Source organism: Somniosus microcephalus, chromosome 13, assembly GCF_052327205.1.
Source record: "Somniosus microcephalus isolate GS21.2 chromosome 13, FLI_Smic_1.0, whole genome shotgun sequence".
Classification (NCBI taxonomy): Eukaryota; Metazoa; Chordata; class Chondrichthyes; order Squaliformes; family Somniosidae; genus Somniosus; species Somniosus microcephalus.
In genome coordinates, this window is record NC_140999.1 from 38,122,840 (window position 1) to 38,135,325 (window position 12,486).

Consider the following 12,486-nt stretch of genomic DNA (forward strand, 5'->3'; position numbering starts at 1 on the left):
AGCACAGCAAGCTCGCACAAACAGCAATGTGAAAATGACCAGATAATCTGTTTTTGTTATGTTGGTTGAGGGAGAAATATTGGCCAGGACACCGGGGATAACTCCCCTGCTCTTTTTTGAAATAGTGCCATAGGATCTTTTACTTCCACCCGAGAGAGCAGATGGGGCTTCGGTTTAATGTCTCATCCGAAAGGCAGCAGTGCAGCACTCCCTCAGCACTGCACTGGAGTGTCAGCCTAGATTTCTGTGCGGGAGTCCCTGGAGTGGAACTTGAACCCACGACCTTCTGACTCAGAGGCAAGGGTGCTACCCACAGCCGACACTGAACCAACGCCTGTGAAATCCAGACCCCAGCAAAAATCCACGCCTTTCGGAAAGGAGGGGAGAAAATTGGAGGGAAAAACAATTAAATTATCAGTATAATGCAAATCTCCTGCCATGTTGAATACTGTCTTTGCTCTCTAGCTGCAGCTTAATACAAAGCCCGTTGCCTGGGGACCAATCGGACGCGCCTGCTGCCAACGAACCGGGAGTAGTTGCGCACGCGCAGTTCCAGTGTTTGTTTTTTGTCGCCGGATTTCCCAAAATGAGGAATATAGTTTTAAGTGAGGTCCGAGACCGGCATGGTTATTGTTTGCGTTGATTTAAAAAAAATTAAATAGAAACTCATCGTGTGCAAGTGGTAAAATGTAAATAAACCGAAGGAAAGTTCCGCTGCCCCTGCTTCAGCACGTCTCAAATCCTCCGTCTGTTGTGATGAACGTTATCTTTTAATGTAAGAAGTCACACAACACCAGGTTATAGTCCAACAGCTTTATTTGAAATCAAAAGCTTTCGGAGCGCTGCTCCTTCGTCAGGTGAAGTGGAGAAATGCATAAAGACACAGCTTATATAGTCAGAGAATCATGTCAGATGTTTACAGGTACACTGAAAGACGCCCTTGTAAGAACGGGATATGACGCTCGACTCGTCGATCGACAGTTCCGACAGGCCACAGCGAAAAATCGCATAGACCTCCTCAGAAGACAAACACGGGACACAACCAACAGAGTACCCTTTGTCATCCAGTACTTCCCCGGAGCAGAGAAACTACGCCATGTTCTTCGCAGCCTTCAACATGTCATCAATGACGATGAACACCTCGCTAAGGCCATCCCCACGCCTCCACTACTCGCTTTCAAACAGCCGCCTAACCTCAAACAGACCATCGTTCGCAGCAAATTACCCAGCTTCCAGGAGAACAGCGACCACGACACCACACAACCCTGCCACAGCAACCTCTGCAAGACATGCCAGATCATCAACACAGATACCATCATCACACGTGAGGACACCACCCACCAGGTACATGGTACATACTCATGTGACTCGGCCAACGTTGTCTACCTCATACGTTGCAGGAAAGGATGCCCCGGAGCATGGTACATCGGCGAGGCCATGCAGACACTGCGACAACGGATGAACGGACACCGCGCAACAATCACCAGGCAGGAGTGTTCCCTCCCAGTCGGGGAACACTTCAGCAGTCAAGGACATTCAGCCTCCGATCTTCGGGTAAGCATTCTCCAAGGCGGCCTTCGAGACACACGACAACGCAAAATCGTCAAGCAGAAACTGATAGCCAAGTTCCGCACCCATGAGGACGGCCTCAACCGAGATCTTGGGTTCATGTCACGCTACATGTAACCCCACCTGCCGCAGGGTCATCCAGACTCGAGTCGACATTGGCTTGTTCTCTCTACACAGATGCGGCCGGACCTGCTGTGATTTCCAGCAAAAAAAATGTTTTTTGTCTGTTTTTTTGTTTTTCATACAGACCCCAGCATCTGCAATTTTTGACCCCTTGTGACCCCACCTCATTGTTCTTTGATGTAATGTTTTCCTGACTGACCTGTTTGGACACCATTCACACCTTTGATTGCTGTGATTATCTCTCTGCCGAGGTGTGATAAATGGCAGTTGGAAAGATTACCTGTAAACATCTGACATGATTCTCTGACTATATAAGCTGTGTCTTTATGCATTTCTCCACTTCACCTGACGAAGGAGCAGCGCTCCGAAAGCTTGTGATTTCAAATAAAGCTGTTGGACTATAACCTGGTGTTGTGTGACTTCTTACATTTGTCCACCCCAGTCCAACTCCGGCATCGCCACACCATGGTTATCTTTTAAATTTGGGGAGAAGGCGTAGAATGCTTCTGCGCCGCTTCCGGTTCGTTGTCAGGAGTCACTCGGCAGCCTGTCAGAAGTGGCGCAGGTCTCCATAGCAATGCCAACAAGAGAAGGGGGCGCAAGGGCAGTTTCTGGAACTGGGTTCGCGTGCCAAGCACTTTAAAAGCCTGGGCCTCTTTCCAACACATCTCAATGCAGCCAAACAGGAGGATTTATACTTACATCAAGAAGCACACAGAGGCCAGCAACAAAAGCAAGCAGGTAAAACGCAAACCTCCAACTGCAACAGAGAAAGAGAAGATGTAAGTGATCTCAGGCTGGGGCCCAGAAGCACGAGGAGCCGCGGTCAGTCGAAGTAAAACAAAGAGGAAGAGCCCCTTCATCCAGTCTAAACGTCTACCCACGAATATTAAACAGACGGTTCCATGCACTGTCCAAGTGGTCGCCCATAAACCAGATGGGCGAACACATCAGAATCTGGAATGGACAATCTGGGAACTTCAATGATGTGAAAAAGAGACCAGAAGTTTGGTTTTCCCCCCACTTATATCTGCATGATCTGGAGACTTTAGTTACTGATAATGTATCAGAAAAGGAAATAAACTTAAGCAATGATTCCCCCTCATTGACCCATACCAACCCACAAGCCCCCGCCAACTGTCGATCTTCCCATGAAAACCACAAATGTGTTACCTCAATTATCATTCTATGTTCCTTTACTTATGTAATTCATTTTTATCTCTTACCTTTCTAAGTCTCAAGATATTCATGGATACGGCAGGCGACATCATCAAATTGGAGTTACGCATGTGATGGTAGAGAGGAATTGTAGTAATTATTGGGGGGGGGGGGTTTGCTGGATTTTGGTAATATTGGGGGTGGTTCTGGGATCTGGCATTATTGCAGAGAGGGGAACCTGGGTACAGGGCCAACAAGACAAAATTGGGGTTTCAGCAAACGGAGGATTCAGGAGGATAGAAAGGTTAGTGGACTGGACACACAGATGTAATTTAATGAGTAGTTTGAGATAATGCACCGTGAGAGGGAAAACAAGGCACACTAGTCGGAAGACACAGAGGTGTATTGATGAACAGATAGGCCGAGGGGATCAAATACAAAATTCCTTGAAAGAGAATGTGCAGGTAAATAAAGGCTTTAAAAAAGGCTCAAAGCATTTTGGATTTTATAAATAGGAGCATAGAATAAAAGAGGTAATTATAACTTTCAACAAGGCAATGGTTAAGACACAGATTGTATAGTGTGTGTAGTTTTGGGTAGCCCATTAAACAAAGGAAACTAAAGCCATAACGTTCATTCACCAGGATACCTGAGATGGGAATCTACAGTTATAATGAGAGGTTCGAGATACTGGGACTATTTCAATTGAAGCAGAGAAGGTGAAAAAATTTAATAAAGGTTTTTAAAATCATGAACGGTCTTGATACGATGAATAGGGGGGAAAATCCTTGGGATATTAGGGGGCTCAGAAATGTAAAGCGGTTAAAGAGAATTAGGAGAAGTTTCTGTACACAGGATGGTTGGAGCATGGAATAGCTTAGGCAGAGACCATTGTATCTTTTAAGGGTAAAGTGGATAAATATTCAAAGTGGAGGAAGATACAGAGCTTTGGAGAGAGCAGGGCAGTGGAATTAGTTTTGAATTGCCTCAGCAAAATGCCGGCACAGACACAATGGACCAAATGGCCTCCGGCTGCACATTAATCTTCAGTAGCATCCAACCTCCTATCCCGACCCAACCCTTATCCCATACCCACAGGTACGCACATACACTCACACTGGAGGAAGGGCGTTTGCTACTTGAACATCCTAGATTGACATTTTTTAAATCAGAACTCTGTGGGGGAGAGGAGCACGGGGGTGGGGAAATCATCAAACGCAGGAGCCTCGTGATACTGATGAGACATCAATCAAACCTGAAGCAGATTAGATTGGAGTGGGAGCCATCAGTACAAGGTCTAACACTGGTAAAAATAAACAGCACAAAGTACTTGACCTTTAAAACAATTAGCTCCTGACAGTGAGGGTTTAGTGTGATCCACTCGGCCTTGAAGAAAGCACACACATAACCCGGCCCATCTGCAAAGCTCAGATACAGTGGGCTGCAACATTGGTTACATGGCACTCCTCACCTGAAGGCACTGACCATCGCAGGGCTCAGGCAACCCAGGCACCAGCCCCTACTGGGTACAATGTCCATGGTCAACTGGTATCCTCTGGTTCCTAATCCATGTGGCGATTTATGATGGGCAAGCCTACAGGGAATTTAAGCGTGGGGTGTCCCTACCAGACAAACATTGCCACGCACACGTTTCCAGCATTGGGGTCACAGAATAGGGATCAGGAGCTGGAACCCTCTCTAGTACAGGCCAGCTGGGTCAAATGTAACATCTTTACACCATCCTTGCATAGATCAGCCAACTTAAGACCAGAAACGGAACCTGGAACGCTCTTGCTCCATGTGGCTCAATCACACACTGCCTAGTGGGACAGGCTCGATGGAGCAGATGGGCTTTGTGTGTCAGTCATTGTTTCGTAAGTTCATAGAGCTCTCCAATTAGAAGAGCATTCCTCGATGAAATATTCACAGGGAATCACTCCATCTCCAACAGCAGGAGCTATTCACTTTTTGACTGCCTAAGAAGAAGTATGCTACGAGCAAGTTTAATCTTCCTTTGTGCGTACTAGTTACCCTTTTTGCATGCTCTTAAAGTTCTCTAAAATATGAGGAACTGTACAAAACAGATAGAAATACAATAGAGGGCAGATTTCTGCAGTGGATTTTACAGGAAGAGCAAGTTTGGGGCCTCAGTCAAATAAATCATTTGGGATTATACTCACACTTATGGTACGGTAGGAGGAGGGTACGATTAATATAGTGATTATGTTACTGGACTAGTAATCCAGAGGCCTGGACTAATGATCCGGAGTCATGAGTTCAAATCCCACCACGGCAGCTGGGGAATTTAAATTCAATTAAATAAAATCTGGAATAAAAAGCTAGCATCAGTAATGGTGACCATGAAACTACCGGATTGTCGTCAAAAACTAATGTCCTTTAGGGAAGGAAATCTGCCGTCCTTACCCAGTCTAGCCTATATGTGACTCCAGACCCACAGCAATGTCGTTGACTCGTAACTGCTCTCTGAAATGGCCGAGCAAGCTACTCAGTTGTATTCAAGAAGGCAGCTCACCACCACCTTCGAGTGCAATTAGGGATGGACAATAAATGTTGGCTGTGCCAGCGATGCCCACATCCCAGGAACGAATAAAAAAAAAACTTCAGAGACTCCTGCCCCCACCCCACCCCTCAGCGACTCTACTCCCTTCTCAGCCCCAGCCCCAGCCCCCCCTCTCACTTGACACAAAGCCTACCCCCCCCGACCTTTGAATCTCAGATTATTTTCTTTGTGCATTTAAAACCATTTGCACTGCACCCAGTGTAGAATCTGCTCCTGCAACCCCTCCCCAGAGGCGGCAAAGTATCTCCCAATAAACACTCGGAAGGCAGGCCTGCCTCTCGACAATTATCACCCCATGGGACCATAGTTCCCCCACTGGGCAGAAATCAGAGATGAAAGGGCCTCGCAGAGAATAGGTTGAAGGATCAAATATTCGAGTAGGCCCATTCACTACTCACACAGACTTTCAGATTGCTCATTAGTTGTAATCTAGCGGTGCAAAAACAGATTCAGGCTTTTAAATTACTACTTCCCTGGTCATTCCATTGTAACTAAATATTCTAGTATAAACTTGTTGTAGTTAATGCTCTCCTCGTTCTTCAATCCCATCCTCCTCTCTTTGTTAAAGTCTTGGGAGATCCTTTTGTTGCATAATAGGTGCCTAGTCTTGGAAGCACCTTAACAAAATCGACAGAGAGCCATTAAATATTTATTGGGCCATCACGTCTAACTTGCTTTGATTGGCACGGTCTCTCTTTAGTCAGTAAACAGGTTGTCCGGTGCAGCACTTGGGATAGACATGTTTCAGATGGGGAGTAAGCAGCTTGGAATAAGACAAAACTTTACATCACTTGCCACCTCCCCAAACACACCACTCAGTGAGCATAATTCATGCATAATGAATTACTTTGAAGTGCAATGACTGTTGCTATGTAGGCAAAGCTGGCAGCCATTTTGTGCACAACAAGATCCCATAAACAGCAATGAGATGAATGGCCAGTTAATGTTTTATTTGAAATAACAACAGAAAATGCTGGAAACACTCAGCAGGTCAAGCAGCATCATGGAAAGAGAAACAGAGTTAACCTTTCAGGTCGATGACCTTTCGTCAGACCCAAAACATTCTGACGAAAGGTCATCGACCTAAAACGTTAACTCTGTTTCTCTCTCTCTCCATGATGCTGCCTGACCCACAGAGTGTTTCCAGCATTTTCTGTTCAGATTTCCAGCATCTGCAGCATTTTGCTATTGTATCAATGTTTTTTTTGCATTTGTTGTTCGAGGGAGGGTTGTTGGTTAGGACACTGGGAACTCCCTGCTCCTCTTCAAAAAGCACCATGGGATCTTTAAGATCCACCTGAACCAATAGAGCTGACAGACATGATCTTGGCTTAACGTCTCACGGCAAAAGCATGGATGAGGGTTTCAGCAGTAGATGGGCTGAGGCAAGGGTGGAGACGGGCAATGTTGTGGAGTTGGTAGACAGGAACTCCAGGTGATTCTCTTCACTTCCCCCAACCCCTCTCCAAACCCAGGGCATGGAGGCTGACTGGGATCAGCTACCTCAGCACAGATAAGGGATAGAACTTGGTACGTTCCTGTTCAGTGTGGCTTTGCCCCACGCCAGGCAATGCACTCCCACACAGGATGGTATAGTACCACACTGGATGGTGCATTTACCCCCCAAGCCACCACCATTTCCAATTTTGTTTTGAGAATTAGTTTGCGACGTGTAAAAATATACACCCAGACAAAGGAAGGGCAAAATCTCCACAGCAGGATTAACACTGTCCCAGGAAGGCACATCTGATCTCAGAATTATTAGAAGCTCGTAAATTGGAGCCATCTCTGTAGGTCCGATATTGGGACTAATCTACTGCCACTCTTTAGTTGCCTCAACGTCATTCTTACCTGGCCTCACAGAATTTCTGGGTGATGCTGGGTCTGTCCTGATTTCTCCGGTGCCGAAACCACATCTTCACCTCCTGCATGGAGATGTCACACTGCTTGGAAAGGGCAAGGAGATCACTCTGCAATAAATGTAGCGTAAATCGCACTTATCAACCTTGCTGCTTATTATCACACAGCTGCTACCAGCAAGCAGCACAGTACTGAACTTGAACTGCAGCATGGCTTCAGCCAGAGAGCACAGTCTCTGCTGTCATACTTACAAAATAGATCTCCAAAAGCATTCAGAACAAACAACCCTAATTTATTTATTGCCCTTCATTTTCATCCCTCTCAGGTGGAAAAAGCAGAGCTTTTGGAGAGCGTGTTGACACCGAGAAGAGGAGTGTGGGCCGTCTTGCATTGGGAACCCTTTTGCAGAAGGATGAGACGCACGAACAATGTGCCAAGGATGGTCTCCAAGATTAGCTGGCAGAGAAATGACTGGTTAAAGTTTCAGGCAGAGACTTCGTATGCTTTCGAATGAAGGGTCTTCATATAGAATTACTTTTCTCCCCCCAGTTACTGGCAGACTTAAAAAAAAAAATTGATCCTCATCATAAGAACATAAGAAATAGGAGCAGGAATAGGCCACTTGGCCCCTTGAGCCTGCTCCGCCATTCAATAAGATCATGGCTGATCATGGGCTCAAAGCCACTTCCCAGCCTGCTCCCCATAACCCTTCACTCCATTATCTTGCAAAAATGTGTCTATCTCCACTTTAAATTTATTTAATGAACCAGCTTCCACAGCTCTCTGGGGCAGAGAATTCCACAAATTTACGACCCTCAGAGAAGTTGTTCCTCCTCATCTCAGTTCTAAAAGAGCGACCCTTTATTCTGAGACCCCTTTATTCTATGCCCCCGAGTTCTAGATTTCCCCATGAGGGGAAACATCCTTTCTACATCTGCCCTGTCGAGCCCCCTCAGTATCTTATATGTTTTGATAAGATCACCTCTCATTCTTCTAAATTCCAATGAGTATAGGCCCAGCCTGCTCAACCTTTCCTCATAAGTCAAACCCCTCATCTCTGGAATTAACCTAGTGAATCGTCTCTGAACTGCCTCCAATGCAAGTATATCCTTCCTTAAATAAGGAGACCAAAACAGTACGCAGTACTCAAGGTATGGTCTCACCAATACCTTGTACAGTTGTAGCAGGACTTCCCTGCTTTTATACTCCAACCCCCTTGAAATAAAGGCCAACATTCCATTTGCCTTTTTGATTACTTGCTGTACCTGCATGCTAACTTTTTGTGTTTCATGCACAAGGACCCCCAGGTCCCTCTGAACTGTAGCATTTTGTAATCTCTCTATTTAAATAATAGTTTGCTTTTTTATTTTTCCTGCCAAAGTGGATAACCTCGCACTTTGCCACATTATACTCCATCGGCCAAATGTTTGCCCACTCACCTAGCCTGTCTATATCCCTTTGTAGATTCTTCGAGTCCTCTGCACAACTTGCTTTCCCACCCATCTTTGCACCATCCGCAAACTTGGCTACATTACACTCGATCCCTTCATCCAAGTCATTAATGCAGATTGTAAATAGTTGGGGCCCCAGCACCGATCCTTGTGGCACCCCACTAGTTACCATTTGCCAACCAGAAAATGGCCCATTTATCACGACTCTCTGCTTTCTGTTAGTTAGCCAATCCTCTATCCATGCTAATATATTACCCCCAACTCCGTGAGCTCTTATCTTATGCAGTAACCTTTTATGTGGCACCTTATCGAATGCCTTCTGGAAATCCAAATACACCACATCCACTGGCTCACCCTTGTCCACCCTGCTTGTTACATCCTCAAAGAACTCCAGCAAATTTGTTAAACATGATTTCCCTTTCCTAAAACCATACTGACTCTGTTTGACTGCAGTATGTTTTTCTAAATGCCCTGCCACTGCTTCCTTAATGAAGGACTCTGGCATTTTCCCAATGACAGATGTTAGGCTAACTGGTCTATAGTTTCCTGCTTTCTGTCTCCCTCCTTTCTTAAATAGGGGTGTTACATTTGCAGTTTTCCAATCCGCTGGGACCTCTCCAGAGTCCAGGGAATTTTGGTATATTGCAACCAATGCATCCACTATCTCTGCAGCCACTTCTTTTAAGACCCTGGGATGCAGGCCATCTGGTCCAGGGGACTTGTCTTTTAGTCCCATTATTTTACCGAGTACTATTTCCTTAGTGATAGTGATTGTCTTTAGTTCCCCACTCCCTGTGGCCCCTTGATTATCCATTATTGGGATGTTGTTAGTGTCTTCTACCGTGAAGACAGATGCAAAATATTTGTTCAGAGTCTCTGCCATTTCCCCGTTCCCCATTATTAATTCCCCAGTCTCATCCTCTAAAGGGACCAACGTTTACTTTAGCTACCCTCTTCCTTTTTATATACCTGTAGAAGCTCTTACTATCTGTTTTAATGTTTCTTGCCAGCTTACTCTCATAATTCATCTCTCTATTTTTTTTTAGTCATCCTTTGCTGGTTTAAAAAAATTTCCCAATCCTCTGGTCTCCCACCAATCTTGGCAACATTGTATGCCTTCGTTTTCAATTTGATACCATCCTTTACTTCCTTAGTTAGCCACGGATGGTGCTCCCTTCCCAGTCCCGTGCCATTCCAACTCCACATCTGTCAAATCCACTGAAGAAGTGGCTCTATCCTGATGACTGCTCAGACCCACAGAGTAGGCCTGACCTGGGGTGCAGTTAGCCAGTTGGATAAATGTTTGTTCTGCAGCGTTACATGACCGACAGCCTGCGGTAAGCAGGTATGCAGGTTGGTTCTCTATGCTCACTGTGGAAGAACCTCCTCTTTACTGGAATTCCAGCACTGCAGGGATTCAATGCCAGTCCTGGGCCCAGAGGTTGATGCTAAAGAATGGCATCTGGCTGCTCTTCAACAAAAATAGATCAGATAAAAGCAGTAAGTCAGTCATTAAGTTACTGCACGGGACAGGTGGCAGATTGCCAGTCTTGTACACTGTCTCCCTTCTGTACAATCTCCAGTCTCACATGGAATTCAGCTCCAGCAGGGTCAGGTTACAGGTGAACAATTTATAAAACAGAGATAGGTTTGGAAATCATCGCCAGTCAGGAATTGTGACCAGTGTTAAATAGTATAAACCGCTGCTGGGAGCCACAAAGGTAATTAACACTTTTGGGGGTCTATGAAAAGATGTCGTAATAGCACACCACCCTTTTATACAACCTTTAGCCATAGAGTTATACAACACAGAAAGAGGCCCTTTGGCCCATCGTGTCGGCGCCGGCCATCAAGCCCCGTCTATTCTAATCCCATTTTCCAGCACTTGGTCCGTAGCCTTGTATGCTATGGTGTTTCAAATGCTCATCTAAATGCTTCTTGAATGTTGTGAGGGTTCCTGCCTCTACCACCCTTTCAGGCAGTGAGTTCCAGATTCCAACCACCCTCGGTGAAAAAGTTTTTCCTCAAATCCCCTCACCTTGAAACTATGCACCCTGCTTATTCACCCCTCTACTAAGGGGAAAAGTTCCTTTCTATCTACCCTATCTATGCCCCTCATAATTTTGTACACCTCAAGCAGGTCCCCCCTCAGCCTTCTCTGCTCTAAGGAAAACAACCTCAGCCTGTCCACCTTATCGACCTGTCCTGCTGCCTTCAGGGATCTATGTACATGCACACTAAGGTCCCTCTAATCCCCTGTCCTTCCTAGGGTCCTACCATTCATTGTGTATTCCCTTGCCTTGTTAGTCCTCCCAAAATGCATCACCTCACACTTCTCAAGGTTAAATTCCATTTGCCACTGTTCTGCCATCTGACCAACCCGTCTATATCATCCTGTAGCCAGAGGCTTCCCTCCTCGCTATTTACCACTCCACCAATTTTCGTGTCATCTGCGAACTTACTGATCATACCTCCTACATTCATATCTAAATCATTAATGTACACTACAAACAGCAAGGGACCCAGCACCGATCCCTACGGTACACCACTGGACATAGGCTTCCAGTCACAAAAACAACCTTTGACCATCACCCTCTGCCTCCTGCCACTAAGCCAATTTTGGATCCAATGTGCCAAATTGCCCTGGGTCCCATGGGCTCCTACCTTCTTGGCCAGTCTCCCATGTGGGACTTTGTCAAAAGCCTTACTGAAGTCCATGTAGACTACATCAACTGCACTACCCTCATCCACACACCTAGTCACCCCCTCGAAAAATTCAATCAAATTGGTTAGACATGATCTCCCCCTAACAAAGCCATGCTGACTATCCTTGATTAATCCTTGCCTCTCCAAGTGGAGACTAATTCTGTTAGCTGTCCTCCAGTCCTCTGGCACCTCCCCCGTGGCTAGAGAAGTTCTGAAAATGTGTGTCAGAGCCCCTGCAATTTCCTCCCTTGCCTCACACAGCAGCCTGGGATACATCTCGTCTGGGCCTGGGGATTTATCCACTTTTAAGCCCGCTAAAACCGCTAGTACCTCCTCTCTCTCAATGCTAACTTGTTCAAGTATATCACAACCCCCCTGCCTGATTTCTATGCCTACATTGTCCTTCTCCATAGTGAACACAGATGCAAAATATTCATTTAAAACCTCACCTACATCTTCCAGCTCTACACACAGATTGCCACTTTGGTCCCTAATGGGCCCTACTCTTTCCCTGGTTATCCTCTTGCCCTTAATATACTTATAAAACACCTTGGGATTTTCCTTTATTTTGCCCGCCAGTGTTTTTTCATGCCACGTCTTCGCTCTCCTAATTTATTTTTTTAAGTACCTCCCTGCACTTTCTATACTCCTCTTGGGCTTCCACTGTTTTCAGTCCTTTGTATCTGCCAAAAGCCTCCCTTTTTTTCCTAATCCATTCTTGTATATCCCTCGATATCCAGGGTTCCCTGGACTTGTTGGTCCCACCCTTGACCTTTACGGGAAAATGTTGGCGCTGTACTCTCTCTATTTCCTTTCTGAATGACTCCCACTGCTCTGATGTGAATTTTCCTACAAGTAGCTGATCCCAGTCCACTTTGGCCAGATCCTGTCTTATATCATATCAAAATCGGCCTTCCCCCAATTTAGAACCTTTATTTCTGGTCCATCTTTGTCCTTTTCCATGACTACCTTAAATCTCACTGAATTATGGTCACTGTCACCAAAACGCTCTCCTACTGACATATCTACCACTTGCCT

At 45.7% G+C, this 12,486-nt stretch overlaps 1 protein-coding gene across 6 annotated transcripts in view; it reads right to left on the reverse strand.

Annotated features, from left to right (window-relative positions):
* cers4a (ceramide synthase 4a) overlaps positions 1-12,486 on the reverse strand; it is a 136,220-nt gene that overhangs the window by 21,287 nt on the left and 102,447 nt on the right. For 3 of the 6 annotated variants that reach the window (XM_086004779.1, XM_086004780.1, XM_086004784.1), the window contains 2 exons: positions 7,283-7,401; positions 2,395-2,452 (listed from right to left, as the gene is read on the reverse strand). The exons of 1 other annotated variant lie outside the window; for it this stretch is intronic. In XM_086004779.1, coding sequence (XP_085860905.1) covers positions 2,395-2,452; positions 7,283-7,401 — 177 coding nt within the window. The remainder of the gene's footprint in view (positions 1-2,394; positions 2,453-7,282; positions 7,402-12,486) is intronic. 2 more of the 6 variants (XM_086004782.1, XM_086004781.1) reach the window with 2 other exon arrangements.